Source organism: Candida albicans, chromosome 1 (assembly GCF_000182965.3).
Source record: "Candida albicans SC5314 chromosome 1, complete sequence".
NCBI lineage: Eukaryota > Fungi > Ascomycota > Pichiomycetes > Serinales > Debaryomycetaceae > Candida > Candida albicans.
Window position 1 is genome coordinate 2,055,831 of NC_032089.1, and position 16,070 is coordinate 2,071,900.

The window sequence follows — 16,070 nt, forward strand, 5'->3', positions numbered from 1 at the left end:
CTAAAAAATCAAGCTACACTAAATAGTTGTATGGTCTTCATAACTTTGAATATTCTTTTGCGTGTTGTTATAACAAAATCACTACTATATAAAATAAACAAACTAATACACATTTACTACTAAATATCTCCATATCCAACCCTTCAAAAGGTTACTTCTTCCAGAATAATTTTTGCCACCAGGACATTTGTTTATTATCATCATCATTGACTGATACGTTTTCAGTGGAATCCCAATTAAAAACCAGTTTAATCTTTTCTTTACCAAAAATCACAGGTACATCAGGTGTACCACCTGATATTGTACTCACAGTAAATGGACCAGTTGTTGTTGAAGTTCTCGACAATTTGTTGTTCTCCTCATTTTGATAATCAGTAATAGTTTTACTACTAGACTTATCTGTTTCTTTCATGTAAAAATCAATTCCAATTAAACTCAACAACACTAATCCTGATGTGGCCAATATTGATCTCACAAAACTGTAGGCTCTCGAAGGTGCTTTAGTTTGTTTACTCCATTCAAAAGCTTCTTTTTCTCTCTTTTTGCTTTCTTCTAATTTTTTAGCTTCTTGTAAATATTTCTCCAATTTAGACGTATCAACAGTATGTGGTTCAGTTTTCAAAGGCAGTTCTCCACTTACACGATTAAGTTCTTTTTTGTGTTTGGCAACTTCTTCATTGGTTGTTATAACAACATGTTCATGAGGTTCTTCAAATGCAGAATGTACTGCCAATTTGATAGCTTCAAAATCTGCTGCACTGTTCTTTTTATCTAAATCAGCAAAAAGTTTCCCAGAATCATTATATTTAACTTTGTCTTTCACATCTTTTTTGAATTGATCAATGGCAAGTTTTGTATCGACTGGAGCTACTATATTTTCAGCCTCTGCAGCCTTTTGCTCCTCAGCAACATCTTTTAAGCTTTTCACTAAATCATCATAAAACATTTCCAATTGAGTTGATGCAAATGGTAATTCATCAGTATAGTTTGTACCATAAATACAAACCAAAAAGGGTGGGTAAAATTCAATTTGTGAGTTCCATTGCTTCAACTGGTCCAATATATTCTTGCGGAATAGATATGTAGAACTCGATTTATCCAATTTATCGGCATATTGGTCAATTAATTTATCAAATTCACTGGCACTAATGTTGTGAACATCTGGTTTATACAATATCCCACTATCTCTTAAAAACTCACCTAATACTTCATAAGCAGTTCCAACCAACAACTGTCCTTGACTTCCAATAGCAGTTTGGTTTTGATCATTTTTCACGTGATTAGTTTCAAACTTTTTAAACTCTTGTGCACTAGATATGACATTATCCAAAACAAAAGTGTTATTGTTGTTATGTTTGAATAACATTGCCAAATTCCGGTACAATTTTCTCCAAATTACAGTCTTATCTATTGCAATCAAATCTTGTTTTTCTAAAAACTTCTGTACTTGATTCAATATTTCGTCAACATTAGTTTCACTAAAAGGTTTACCCAAAACTTCTCTTAGCTCAGATAATTCTTCGACAAATTCGTGTAAAGGAAAATCATCAGGAATCTGAATATAAACAGCGGGTATCTTTTTATCACCTAATTTTTGTTCAAATTTCTCAAAGGCATCTTGATTAACAACAACTGTGTCCAACACCTCCAAACAATCATTAACATTATTTATACTAAACTCAATTAGCTTAGATCTTAACTTCAAAAAACTGTTGGCATTGATTTCTGGATGAGCATTTTCTTCAGCAATGATTTCATTTGTTAAGTTTTCAATCACAGTCATTACTGCATTCTTGTCGCTAAAATTGCCAACTTTCAGTTTTAAAAAGTTGATTTCTGGGACATGACTTTCAAGATGAAGCCAATCGGGCATTTGAGAATAACTATCGTGTTTTGCAACAGGTTGGCCATTTTTAACTTCTTCATCAATAACATCATCTAAAACGAACGTATTGTTACCAAAATAACGAGATGCATCTAATAAATGAGACAAAATGAGATTCTTATCAGTTCCCAGAGTTCCTAATTTACTAATACTTTCAAGTAATCTGTCGATAGTTTTGAATGATGCAAATGAAGTTTGCAACGACTCTCTTAATTTCTTCAACTCGGCAACATCTTTCAAAATTTCGTGATCCTTAGGTAAACAAAAGAATGAAGGTTTTGCTCTCAACTCCATGTATTTTATGGTAATGTTAGGATCTGAAAATATTCTCCGGATAAAGTATTGGTTTGTTGTCAAGTAATCGTACATAGTCCCTTTGCCAAACACGTTATTTTCAATTCCCAAGTTTTCAGTATCCCAGTTTTCGGTGTCTCTTGCTGATTCCCAGGGAAAATCAATCAGCTTCAAGAAACTAAAAACATAATTTGTAAAATTATTCTTAGTTATTGCGTAGATAGGAAACTTTTGTTTGTCGTCCACCATGGATGCCACATTGATAGGACCCCTGACTTCTTCGTTTGTGAGAATTCGCAAAAGCTCACCAGCAGCACTAGCAAAGATCCCTTTATCTTTACTTAATGCAAACAATAAAGGTGCTAACTTATAGTAGTCATGAGTAGCAGGGATCATTTTCATCAGTGTCAAAAAATAATACAATCCGCCGCCTTCATTCCATTGATCTACCATTTCAAAGTCTTTATCTTCCATTTTAATGCAGTTTTGAACGGCTGCTTCAAAATAATCATTGTATTGAGGATCCTTAAGTATGTTTTTGATATCTCTCAAATTGATATTGGAAATAGTTTTCAAAATCTTGTTCAATTCTGAATAACGACTGCATTGGATAAACATTTTAAAAAAAGTATGATTGGCATCAACATCGTGCAACAAGGAATAATCAAAGTTAGTCAATGTTTTCTCAATTTGATGAGTTAAATCCTTGGTGGATCTAAATTTTTTGAAATCATATTGTTTGTCCAAGGTCCGTAACTCCTGTTCAAACACAAATAATCCACTGTAATAATAAGTGAATAGTTTTTCAAATAATTGAATAGCAGGAATCAACTCATAGGATAAAGTTTGAGAGAATTCTGAGTCAGATTTCAATAATCTAGATAATTCATCATACATTTTGTGGTAAGATTGGGAACTGCCATTGTGAACTTCTTTAAACTCCTCCAAATACTTTAAAATATCGGAGGTACTCAATTCAGAAAACTTGAAATGCTTCTTGTTACATTTAAATTGAACAAATATCTCAAATTCTCTTAACTCGGAATAGATTTCGTGAATGATACCAAGATTTTCTTTCAATCTATTATTGGATAACCTGTCTTCGGAAGCAGAAAATTGATTCTCTTTAAACAATTGAAATAACCACTCATCAAGAGCACGATGTTTGAAATGTATGTTATCGAAATCAACTTTTGGTAGTTCCAGTTTATGAATTGACACATATTGTTGCTTATCAGACTCAGAAAGTTTTTTAGGCTTCTTCTTCATTGTTACAAAATCAATTTCAAAATTGTCATTACTTGATGTAGACAAGGTTCTAATGTATAATTGGGAATCCAATCTTTGAAATAGTTTGGGAGGACCATGGCAATTACCATAAGAGATTACACCAGAAGCAACATGAAAAGCAGGGACCAAATTGTGGCATTTGGGTTTAATTGTGTGTTTTACAATCACGCGTCTGACTAACATTGCAATTTCCTGAGTTTCCTTAGTAAGCTTTAACTTTGTTTGAATAGATAGTTATGATTGGATAAAGTTGAATACAATGAAAAATGAAAAAAAATAATGAAAAGCTGATAGATTATAAATAAAACAAAAGGTTGGAAGAATGGATCAAGTAATAAATTGAATAAGGTATTTTTATGTAGCAGATAAGATAAAAAAGGGGGGTCATGCTCAATATGCAGTACTCGGTTAATTGCAAGTACTATTGAATAAACTGTGACATATACAAACAATGTGGTTTTGAGTGTACTATTTATCATTTTTAAGCTGCAATTAGTTGTATGGACCATCTTTCAATTGTCTATGTTTAATGAGTGGTTATTGAAACCTCTGGATCAAAAGAGCTAACGAATATATTGATTATAAAGCTATTCCGTTCACGGAGCTGGTAATGCATCTGCATTATCTTGAAAGAATAAGTGGCATATTACCGAATAGGATTCGACATCAATTTTAGAAAATTCAGACTTAACCACTCAACCAAATTGAGATGATATCAAGATTAGCTTCGTTATTGAATTTGCGTAGATTTTTAAGCAGAATATAGTGTCTGTTATTATACCTAACCAAATGCATCTTGTGCATCAGTACTTAGCCAAAAAAAAAGACAGCTGACTACTCATGGAGACATAGTTACTTTTGTTATAATTAGTTCAAAGTATAATGTTTGTATTGGTTTGGTGTTCTAGTATACATTTGGGGTTGTAAAGATTTTTGCAACAAAAAGTTTTGCCAAAATAAAGCAAAATATTAATTTTCAATACAAATTCTAACAGCTATAAAATGGTTACAGCATGGACAAAAATGATATTAAGACAACCATATCGATGAATGACATCGCCTGTAATGACTTTGAACTGATCTTGATAATCTTTAAAGCAAGATATACGTGGAATTGGATGGCCATTTAGATCAAGATGAAGCTTCTCGCTAGTTATACTCCCTTTTCTAACGATGGAGCAACAAAACTACATCAAAACCAATATAGACTAGATGGTACAGTATTAGATAGTTATTTAAGCATCATACATTTTGCATGTATCTACACCTTAATTAAATAACTGTAGCTATAATCATCTATTTGAATCCCCTATGTGATTCAATACCAATTTTCTGCGTGTCTATACCAGAAAGCTTTACATAGTGTTTGGAGAAAAAAAATTTTTTTTTTGGTAAATATATACGTAAACGTATATACTTTTCTGGAAAACACCAACACCCTAAACTTGTATTATTATTACTATTGATTAATTCTTACTCTACGATATGGCCAAATACACTGAAGAACAATTACTTGAATTAAAATCTGAAGCACACACTCCAAAGCCTGAAATTTTGGATGCATTCAACAAGTTAATTGAAGAAGTTAAAGAATCCATTGAACAACACCAACAGCATCAAAGAAAATGGCACAATGGCGATACTTATATTGACGAACATGGTCATGAAAGATCATATCATCACATTAATAGAAGAAGACAATCTAAAGGTGCTTCTGGTGTACCACGACCAAATTTAAGAAAGAAATCAGAACCAGTTGTTGATGAAGATGGTTGGGCTACTTTATCTAAACCTAAAAAGGGTTCTTTTGCTGAAGGTGATGCCATAGAAGAAAGAATTAAATTTAGAGAAACCAACAATAGTGGTGCTGGCATTAAGGCCAGACCTAATAATAAGAATTTGGGTAGTTCAAAAGCTGTGGATCCTAGAGAAATTGCTTCTGATAAACAAACCAAAGCCTTTAATGCCTTTGCTGCTTTAGGAGATGAAGATGATGATGACGAAGATGATGAATAAATAAATAATTTCTGCAAATAGGGGACTCTTAACATTTATAAAATGATAAGGTTGTATTATTTTAATATTAGTTAATATGAAAGAAACCAGAGGTAATCCTCAAACTTACACACTCTTCCAAACTTGATTATCATGAACTATCAATAATAAAGATCAATCATATATTCTCTTTTTTTTTTGGATAATAAATACATAAACATAATTCACCAGACTATTAGTTGGACTATACCAAACGAACTAAATAACAAAAGGATAAAAAAAATGCAGTAAATGTTCCTTTTACCTAGAAAGGTATTTTGACTTGGGTATCTTTGCAACTGTCTCTCTCTCGCTTTAGCTTAAACAACAAACGCAGCTTCGTCTTCACTTTCAAGACCACTTAAAATTGAATCAACATCTGTAGTTTGCATATTTTTATTCAACACAGATCCATTGGATGTAGAAGCAGAATCCGTCATATTAGCAGTTCCATTGGCACCACCAAAATTTGGTTTAGATAACCTTATACCCCTATGTGTTGACATGGCATCTTTCAAATCACTTACTCTTGGTGACTGCAAATATTTACTATCATAAGTATAAATTAACCCATCATTAGTACTGTTAACACTATCGACAGTTCGTAAAATAGTAGCAAACCCATTACCATGAGGTAAACCTCTTTCTTGGAAATGTTGACTGTATTGTAATATTTCAGAATGAATCATAGTAATATCACCAGCAGTACCCAATCCTAAACCAGTATACAAACCTTTCTCTGAGTTTGATGACGCAGATTCAGAAGACAAACCGGTGTGGTTAACAAATTCAGGTGGCGGAACAAAGTGACCTCCATGGTCTGCACCTCCACTTAGTGCCAGTGATCCTTGATCCATTATCACTGTCATATTTGTGTTTCTAGAATCATTATTGAATGTGCTCATATGAGTACTGACTTGTGATTTTTCAATTTCAGTGAGTAATTGTTTTTGGGGATGTAACCATACAATCAAAAAGTTGTTACCACAGGCAAATTCCTCAATATTTTCAGGTTTGATTCTAATAGCAATATAATTACCATTGGCATCTGTGGGTATCGTACGGTCGCCTTTAATGTTTTCCAAATCAGATGGTGAAGGGTCAATGCCATAAACCCAAAACTTTTGCATTTTTCTATATTCAACAGCATCCAATATTTGTTTGAATAATTTAGAGCTTTTGCAATAATTTTGTAAATCATGACTATATTGCTCATCCAAATCTTTCAACATGTAATATAAAATAATATGAGCAAAAGTATCTTTGAATTTCTGTCTTTGAGTGAAATTACTGGCTCTGTTTACTTTCATAACCCAATGGTGGAAAAATGGAATAAAATTACTCAAGAAATTCAATCCTAAAATGTTCATCATATCTTTTAAAACAGTAACCAAAAGTAACACTGATTGTGTGTTGGGGGAATCGTAATTTTCGAAAAATTTGTCGATATACATAAGGAAATGGGATATGAAGTTTTGTTGATTGGTAATGTATTGATTGGCATCAGGTTTTTTAAAGTCCTTACCATTGTCCAGATCGTCAGACTTGTTCACTCCTTCAACAGCTGTACTTCCAGGATCCAAACGAGACTGTTTGCTAAGAAGATCATAGCTCTTTTTAGAATTGCCAACCGCCAATTCATTATTCAAAAACTCATCAAATACTTTCAAGTACTTGGCTTGGATATTGATAAGTTGTGGCGTAGAAATAATCATTTTTCTGTTATCGTCATGGTCGCCTTGTGGAGCCAATAATCCTAAACTGATATCCCAATGTTCCAAATTCACATGGTTACGATTAATCGAGCTTGATTTATTCTTCAAAATTAAAAAAATCTTCGAAATGTTATCCAACAATTGGATAATCAAATCTTGAATTTGTTCTCCAGTGGACGTAATGTTATTATCTTCCACAAAACTGCTTTCTAAAATGTAATCAATCTTGATTAAGATTTCTTGAATCGAGTCCGGGACTTGATCAAAGTAATATATATGTGTAGTCAAACTACAAATACAGTCAGAATAAATGTCTGTTAAAATTGAAATTTCACTTTTGTCCAAGTCACTTGCCTTCAAAATCAAATCAGCTTGCAACGATAACAACTGTTGAATAATATCTGAAACTGATAACCCAATCATGTTCACACGAGATGAAAGTAATCCTAACAAGTAACGAGCATACTGGAATTGCATGTTGTAATTGGATTTGGTGTTACCTTCAATATTAATTCTACCTAACGTGGCCAACAAGGTGGACAAACTAACAAAACGTAATTGAACTGGAATCCAAGTAATACATAATTCCAAGAATGAGACTCCCCACTCCAAATCGGTTCCATTGAGAATGTTGTGTTGGACAACAGCTCTTGTCACTTCAGAGATTTGACTAGCAGCATTGGTATTGAAAAAAGATTTCATGGACGAAAATGCCTTTTCAGTGATATCTGTCAAGGTTAAAGAATCATTGGTGAAATCATCATCAATTTGTTGGGCAATTTTGCTATGGGATTTTTGCAGATGAGCACGTGACAACCTCTTCCCATCATCTTCAACGTGGAGATTCGATTTCAATCTTTGCAATATGCTGCTTTGTGGGTTGTTTGCAATAATAAACTGAAGTAAAACAGGAATCGACAAAGCAATAAACTTTTTACCAACAGCTGCATTATAACTCAAACAACTGGATATATCATTTATAGCCATTAAAGAAATCATCTGCCAATCATACTGAGTAACACCCGATCTGTCCTTACCAAAGGAAACTAATGTTTGGAAAACTTCAGTGAAAATCTTTATAAACTCCTTATCACCTGTGAACAACCCACCATCCAAGTTTTCACACAAAACACCAAATGTTTTGACAACATTTTTACACAAGGCAAGATCCTTAGTGTTGGCAATCAGTTGCAAGATATAGCACACTTGAAAGGCAAAAACATTCAAGTTTTCACTACATTTTTTGATTAATTCCTGAATAATGGCTAATGTGACTTGTAAATTACCAGTACGGTTTCTACCAACATCATGATGAGTTTTATCTTTCAAAAAATTAATCACCTTTTCTAATTTGACTCTACGAGTGGATGCATAGTATAATAAATAACTTAACTCGGACGAGTTGGGTTTTTTGTCCACTGCTTTCCCAGCAGGATAACATTGTAATATTAATTTTTGATGTTTATGTTGAAACAAATTCATTCTTGGATCTGGAAGTTGAAGAAACTATTGAATCAAAACAGGATTTAATTAACCAATAGAAAAGAAGTAACTCTTGAGTTAAAAAGGATATTCTTGATGAAAAAAAGGAAAAAAAAGGGGAAAGAAGAATCTGAAAATGAATTAAAGAAACAAGAAAAAAGTGATCAAATGAATGAATAAATGAAAGTAGGTAAAAATGAATTTGAATTTGAAAGGAGAAACTAAATGCAAACAATAATGGGGAAGTTAAATCTAATATTGTATAGTTTTCATTTGATTAACTCTATATGTCTTTGTAGTTGGAAAAAAGAAAAAGGCTTCCAGTGGAATTTCTATTTTTTCCCCCCTTTGCGACAAAGTAATAGTGTGAAAATATTTACTATGATTAATTAATATTAATACACGAGTGTGAGAAATAAAATGTTCCTGCGGGTGAGAGACACCAAATAATAAAGACACCCGTTGATATCTAAATGGACTAACTATATTACAAATCAGAAGAATGTGAAACTACCAATAATATTCCAAATAGAGGAATAAACCAATTTCACTCTTTTTTTTTTGCTTAAATCGACTGTTATCGGTAGGTCAATGTACTACTCAAATCTCATATCTGTTCTACCAAGTTGAGAAGTACTACAAAACAAGGGTTTACAAAAACTAACAACAAAAGCGATGATTTAGACTATCTAAACAAAGCAAATAATCAACAGGTCTAGTATGACAGTAGAATGTTGTTTTCCAATAAACTCTAGACAATATCACAGGCAATGTTATGTATTGTTTAGGTTGTTGATATTACGTAGTTCAGTATTTCGTAATTCATTCTCTTTTGTTATTGTCGTTGATAGATTCTTGAATTCCCCAATATGAAGATCACTAAAAATCTTTTACCCATATTAAGTAAAAATAGAAGAATAAAGGAATAGAAAATCAAAAGTTAAAATTGTTGGGGGAGTGGGAGTGGGGCAAAAAGTGAATGCATCAAATGCTAATATCAAATCTTCAAAAGTAGTAGTTGGCATAATAATAATTAAGGTTCATGTGTGAAAATTGAAAAGTAACAAATTGCGTCCCCAATTAAATCTTTGACTGAACACGTGAAAATTGTATCACGATTTCTTTTTTGCGTCCGACATCGTGTCGTGAATTGCCATGCGTGTACGACATTTCCTTTTTAGACTTTGATCATCGGAAACTAGAAACAAACAAACAGAAAGAAATACAGTTTTACCACACATCCATCTAATACCACTGTAATCTATCTCAAATATGGCACCACCACTATATGTCAAAGGGGGTGTTTGGACAAATGTTGAAGATGAGATATTGAAAGCTGCCATACAAAAGTATGGTATTTATCAATGGGAGAGAATTTCTTCATTATTACCAAAGAAATCTGCAAAACAAGTGAAAGCAAGATGGGTTGAATATTTATCACCTCTTCTAAATAAAACAGATTGGACAAAAGAAGAAGATGAAAAGTTGTTAAATTTACACAAAATATTTCCCAATCAATGGAGAAGTATATCAAACATTCTTAACCGAACTGCGGTCCAATGTGTGGAGCGTTATCAGAAACTAATTGATGAAGCTGCTGGAATCAAACCTGGAGATGACGAGGAAAATTTGGGATTGTCTGGACCAGGTATCGAGACATTACCGGCAGTTGGTGCTTCTAGTGGATTGGCAGTTGGAGAAATGAATTTGAATCCAGAAAGCAAACCTGCAAGACCAGATGACGAAGATCTACCAGATGATGAGCGTGAAATGTTGGCTGAAGCAAAGGCGAGATTAGGAAATATCCAGGGTAAAAAGGCGAAACGAAAAGCTCGTGAAAGAATGTTAGAAGAGAGTAAGCGTATTGCATTGCTTCAGAAAAGGAGAGAGTTGAAATCAGCGGGAATAAATGTGAAGTTAACAACACGAAATAAAAAGAAACGGAAAGAATTTGATTATAATGCCGATATACCTCATGAGATTATTCCTCAAGCAGGCCCTTATGATACCGCAGAAGAATTGAAACAGAATGATTTTGAAAAGCAACAATTTGGCCAGCAAGTGTCAACAAAGGGAATTAGTATGAAAGATATAGATGACAGAATTGCCAAAGAAGAATCAAGAAGGAAGAAGGAAATTGAGAAGAAAAAACTCGAAAGAAAAAGGGAATTCAATGCAGCAGCAAGCCTAATCAGCGAACACGAAGATTCTAAAAGAAGGAAATTGAACTTACCAGAACCAGGCACCCACAATTTTGAAAAGACCAAGAGTGATGTTTTAACCCTTACTAACCAAGCCAACAACAAACTATCCGAAAAGGAGATTGCTCGAAATCAGAATAAAAAAAGAGCTGCAGTAGCACAATTAATTAAAGCAACTTTCGAGAGACTTCCTCCTCCAAAGCATGAAACTGGAGAAATTCTACCATTCGTTTCCACCAATATCCTTGAATTCAGAAATGACGTAAATGCTAATGATATATCGGACATTGCAGGAGCAAAGTTACCTGATGAAACTGCAACAAATGTAAGTACATTGATATCTCGTGTTGTGCAGCGAGAACTACCAATACCCCATCCAAATAATCTACGAGATCTAAGCACTGTAAAATTTGATACATTGGTAGACAAATTGATTGCTGAGGAATGTCATAGATTGATACGGTCCGACTACAAACAATATCATGACACTACTATCAATGGTGTTTCTACTGATAAGTATGACCGAGACTTACTTGAAAAGATCAACCAAGATATTGATAAAGAGTTTGCTCAAATGGATGTTTCAACAGTTCACAGTTTTGAAGATTACGTTCTTCCTAAAAACTTTAAAGTGGCAGAATCCATAATAGAAAATTTACACACTTTCCATAATGAGAATGAAAAATTGACAAATAAAATACTAGAATCTACAAATTATGAAGATCAACGAGACCAAAAGTTGCAGCAATTGACTCATTTATGGCGTGAACTATCAGATGTTAATTTGTCTTATCTGATAGAAAAGAAATTGTTTGAACTTGAAAGTTCAGCTATTGACAAAGAATTGTTACGTTTGCGCAGTGAAATTGACAAATTAAACAAAAAGATTGAAACACTTCGGTAGATTTATATTAGTTTGTGTATAACCAAGTACAACAACTGATCTTTGCCAGTTCAGATTTTTGTCTATTGTAGATTATTACACAAAAAAACTTCTCCTTAGTGAGTGAGCAATTGTGACCGAAATTAAACAACAAAAATCGCCTACGTCAAAGACTCAACTCTTGCCCTCAACGTTCACCGACATGCAATACTTCTAGTAAACCAATCCAATGAATACAAACTTATTATTTATACCATTAAAACAATCCAGTGTATTGGATTTAGGTGATGAATTGAGACAAGTTATCACCAATAACTACTTCCAACCGGCGTCATCTTTCAATTCCGATTTGATTTACATAACTCAATTGCGCAATCAAGTTGCCCAGATCAAGAATGTCAATGATGAACTCGGGAAAACCAGTCAAGATGATTCAATTTTACTAGAATATTTACAAGTTTTAAATACTTTACAGAATAAGTTTTCTGATGATTGTGTTGAATTTGCTTGGTTTGACACTTTGGCTTATGGTCCTCAAGGACCTTATCGATATCGTTCATTAAAGATTGAGAAACTTAATGTCATTTATCAAATTGGATCCTTATATTCTCAAATAGCCATTTCTGAACTGAGACATACTGATATAGGACTTAAAAGAGCATGTCATTATTTCCAATTATCAGCTGGGTGTTTTATGTTTATTAATAATTTTTTAATTGAGACAATAAAAAATAAAAATGATCCCTTGGTGTTACTGATTCCCCTAAGTATGCAACTGTCTACTATTCAATGCCTAGAATACTTGATGTTAGCACAGGCACAAGAAACTATTTGGCAAAAAGCTATTAATAACAACTCTATGAAAGATTCTGTTGTTGCAAGATTATCGATCCAAACATCTGAATATTACTCCAAAGCCTTAGATTTCGGTAATTCATCAGACCTCATTAAATTGGAATGGATAAATCATATGAAGGTGAAGAAATTACATTTTTTGGCAGCAGCCCATTTAAGATCAAGTACTATTGCAGCTGACTCATTTCAATATGGAGAACAAGTAGCCCATTTACGCGTGGCATCCCAGGCTGTTGATCAAGCATTGAAAAGTAAAAAGTATGTTAATAGTCTAGTATTAGAAGACTTGCAGGGTTTAGCAGATGTCATAAAAGTTAGACTAAGGACAGCTGAAAAAGATAATGATTTGGTGTATTTAAAAATCGTGCCTCAAGAGAAGGAATTGAAAACTATTATTGGTGTTTCAATGGTAAAGTCAATTATTCCAGAAGCGTTTGAACAAAAACCAGAATCCAATACTGAGATATTTAAAGAGCTTTTGCCATATGTAATTATACACGTTGCACAAGCAATGAGGGAAAGACAGGATGAATACGTACAAACAAAGTTTCATACCCCTATTCTGAGTTTAAACAATATGCTTGTTAAATTTCTAATAGATCGTGATTTACCTTCTTCAATCGATTCGATTCAACAGCCTGAGAATATTCCAGATTCTGTGATTCATCATTCTCAAGAAATCTTGAAAACTGGAGGTGTTGATTTTATTGACAAAGCTTTTAAAGAGTTGGACAAATTAAAACTTGAGTGTAATCATTTGTTGCAAGAGTGTGAAACACGAATTGATTTGGATAGGAGTGAAGATGACATGCTTAGAAGAAAACAAGGTTCAACAAGATGGACTCGTAAATCTACTGATGATGCAGCACAAGAGTTAATTAAGAAAGTAGATAAAATGAAACAATATTTGTTACAGGCTAACAACGGAGATGGTTTTGTTTTGAAAAAGTTTTACGACATCAAACCAGCCTTGGATGTCTATTCTAGTGGATACAAAGCTTTATCACAATATATTCCAAATTCTCAATATATTGAATTACCGGAACAGTTACTGATAGTGATCAGTGATTTAAGAAGCTGTTTAGCCCGAGCAAATACACTTGAATCTGAAAGAAAAGAGTTTTTACAAACATTGGAAATCAGGAGTCGAGACAACAGCATATTACCTAAACTAATTACGGAGTATAACTCAAATCGTTCCAAGTATCAAACTGAAAACGGAGAATTTAATTTCAATGCGTTTGAAAGTGTCTACGAGAAACATATGAAACTATTTGATTCTGATATTAAGTATATTGCAAGAACCAGAGACTCGCAGATGACATTAGAACATGAAATCGATTCAATTAATCAAAAATTTGTACAAGAATTTAAATCGTTACAAAATTCTTCTAATGAAAAACGTCAACAAGTACTTCAGTATTTGGAAACAGCATATGAGAAATTTTTGGAAATCATTAACAACTTAACTGAAGGATCTAAGTTTTATACTGATTTCATTGAAAAAGGAAGTGCAGTTTTGCAAGAATGTGAGGAATATTTGTATAGACGAAGAGTTGAGAGTCGAGACTTAGAATTAGCTATTAGTAACTCGTTCCAACAACAACAACAAGTGCAAGAACAAAATGAACAATTAAGTGTTCCCAGAAACTATAGTAACGATAAGTTGATATCACCGAAAACTAGTAAACCTGGTTTATGGAATCCCAATTCAGACATTCAATTCAGTTAGTAGTTTGTAGTAGAATTTTAAATAAACTTAACATTTAGAAATTGTTTATAATGCGATTACTTACAGGTTCTCTATTGCAGCATTAGGAGAAGCTAGATATTTCGGTTGTATTGTAATCAACATATTTTCCATAATTGAAGAACTTGTGCGATGCGCTATTTTTTTTGTCTCTTATCTACATAGACTATGATATAAAACAATATATGTTGAACAAGTTATATCAACTACTAGCAAAATCAATAATTCCAAATATGTCAACCAAAAAACCAATAATCAGTATTGTTGGAACCACGGGTGTTGGTAAATCTCAATTCAGTATTGATTTAGCACGAGCCATAGGTGGTGAAATCATCAATGCTGATTCGATGCAAGTTTATCAAAAACTAGATCAAATAACCAATAAACATCCACTAGATGAAAGAATGGGGGTGCCACATCATGTCATTGATTATGTGCCATGGGATGAAGATTATCATATACATAAATTCAATCAAGATGCCCAACTGGTTATTGACGATATACACAATAGAGGTAAAATCCCCATTGTAGTTGGTGGAACCCATTATTACTTACAAACTTTATTATTCAACAATAAAACCATTGATGATTCGAATTCCAATTTAAAAGAGTTAACGGCAGAACAATTGGAAATCTTAGATGGTCCCGTTGACATTCTATTTCGTACTTTACAAGAAGTGGATCCAATAATAGCCAAAAAATTTCATCCTCAAGATCATCGAAAATTACGTCGAGCTTTAGAAATATACTACACAAAGGGTGAAAAGGCATCAGAAATTTATCATGAACAAAAACTTGACGAGTTGGATTCTAGTTCTTTGAAATATAATACATTGTTTTTCTGGGTATATTGCGATCCAGAAATTCTCAATGATAGATTAGATAAACGAGTGGATAAGATGATGGAAAATGGGGCTATTGAAGAAATTAAGGAAATGTATGACTTTTATAAATCTAAACAGGAGCAAAATCTTACTTGTACATCAGGGATTTGGCAAGTTATTGGATTTAAGGAGTTTTTGCTTTGGTTGGAAGATAACCAACTGGATACCAAATTATTTGAACATGGTATTGAAAGAATGAAAATTCGAACTAAGCAATATGCAAGATATCAAGTCAAATGGATCAAGAAATCGTTATTGACGGAACTAGAAAAGGAATCAAAGTTTGATTTTGTAAATGGTGGGAAATTGTATATATTAGATGCCACAAATTTAGACAATTGGCACGAAAATGTGGATGACATAGGGATTCAAATTGCTCAAGATTTCTTGTCCAAAGGTGCAAATGGGGTTTCATTACCACAAGCTCCGGATGAGCTAAAACATTTTTTTGAAGCACCCAATGAAATAAAGTCTAACCGAAGACTAGAATCGCAAGAAAATTGGAAACATTTTGTTTGCGATATTTGTAAAGACAAACAAGGCAATGCTTTAGTGGCGGTGGGTGAAGATAGTTGGAGTGTCCATGTAAATAGTCGACGCCACAAAAAGAATGAAGAGTCTATCAAGAAGAGAAAACATAATGAAGAGATGATTAGATTGAAAAAAATGAGATCAAATCAAGAAGGCGTGATTAACTGAGAAAGCTGGTTGTTGCTCAGAATCTTTAGTTGAAGTAACAACAAATTTAACTACTATAATTAGGTTCAAACAAGTACAGAAATAATAATATGGACGAT

At 33.1% G+C, this 16,070-nt stretch overlaps 6 protein-coding genes across 6 annotated transcripts; 4 read left to right on the forward strand and 2 right to left on the reverse strand. All coding sequences in view use genetic code 12, as the record gives it.

The window, feature by feature from the left end:
• Window positions 1-151: 151 nt before the first annotated feature.
• CAALFM_C109340CA (uncharacterized protein) lies at window positions 152-3,652 on the reverse strand (the record flags this gene model as incomplete). The annotated part of the gene is made up of 1 exon (XM_718388.2): window positions 152-3,652. One exon carries the CDS (start codon window positions 3,650-3,652, stop codon window positions 152-154), a length of 3,501 nt encoding a protein of 1,166 aa, XP_723481.2.
• A 1,302-nt stretch (window positions 3,653-4,954) lies between these two features.
• CAALFM_C109350WA (uncharacterized protein) lies at window positions 4,955-5,485 on the forward strand (the record flags this gene model as incomplete). Its single annotated transcript, XM_718389.2, has 1 exon — window positions 4,955-5,485. The coding sequence occupies one exon, from the start codon at window positions 4,955-4,957 to the stop codon at window positions 5,483-5,485; it is 531 nt and encodes a 176-aa protein (XP_723482.1).
• Window positions 5,486-5,823: 338 nt separating this feature from the next.
• Window positions 5,824-8,700, reverse strand: CAALFM_C109360CA (uncharacterized protein; the record flags this gene model as incomplete). The annotated part of the gene is made up of 1 exon (XM_718391.2): window positions 5,824-8,700. One exon carries the CDS (start codon window positions 8,698-8,700, stop codon window positions 5,824-5,826), a length of 2,877 nt encoding a protein of 958 aa, XP_723484.2.
• Window positions 8,701-9,972: 1,272 nt separating this feature from the next.
• On the forward strand, window positions 9,973-11,805 carry CEF1 (Cef1p; the record flags this gene model as incomplete). The annotated part of the gene is made up of 1 exon (XM_718392.2): window positions 9,973-11,805. The coding sequence occupies one exon, from the start codon at window positions 9,973-9,975 to the stop codon at window positions 11,803-11,805; it is 1,833 nt and encodes a 610-aa protein (XP_723485.2).
• A 208-nt stretch (window positions 11,806-12,013) lies between these two features.
• Window positions 12,014-14,371, forward strand: RIM20 (Rim20p; the record flags this gene model as incomplete). The annotated part of the gene is made up of 1 exon (XM_718393.2): window positions 12,014-14,371. One exon carries the CDS (start codon window positions 12,014-12,016, stop codon window positions 14,369-14,371), a length of 2,358 nt encoding a protein of 785 aa, XP_723486.1.
• A 203-nt stretch (window positions 14,372-14,574) lies between these two features.
• CAALFM_C109390WA (tRNA dimethylallyltransferase) lies at window positions 14,575-15,972 on the forward strand (the record flags this gene model as incomplete). Its single annotated transcript, XM_718394.2, has 1 exon — window positions 14,575-15,972. One exon carries the CDS (start codon window positions 14,575-14,577, stop codon window positions 15,970-15,972), a length of 1,398 nt encoding a protein of 465 aa, XP_723487.2.
• Between the last annotated feature and the right edge of the window lie 98 nt (window positions 15,973-16,070).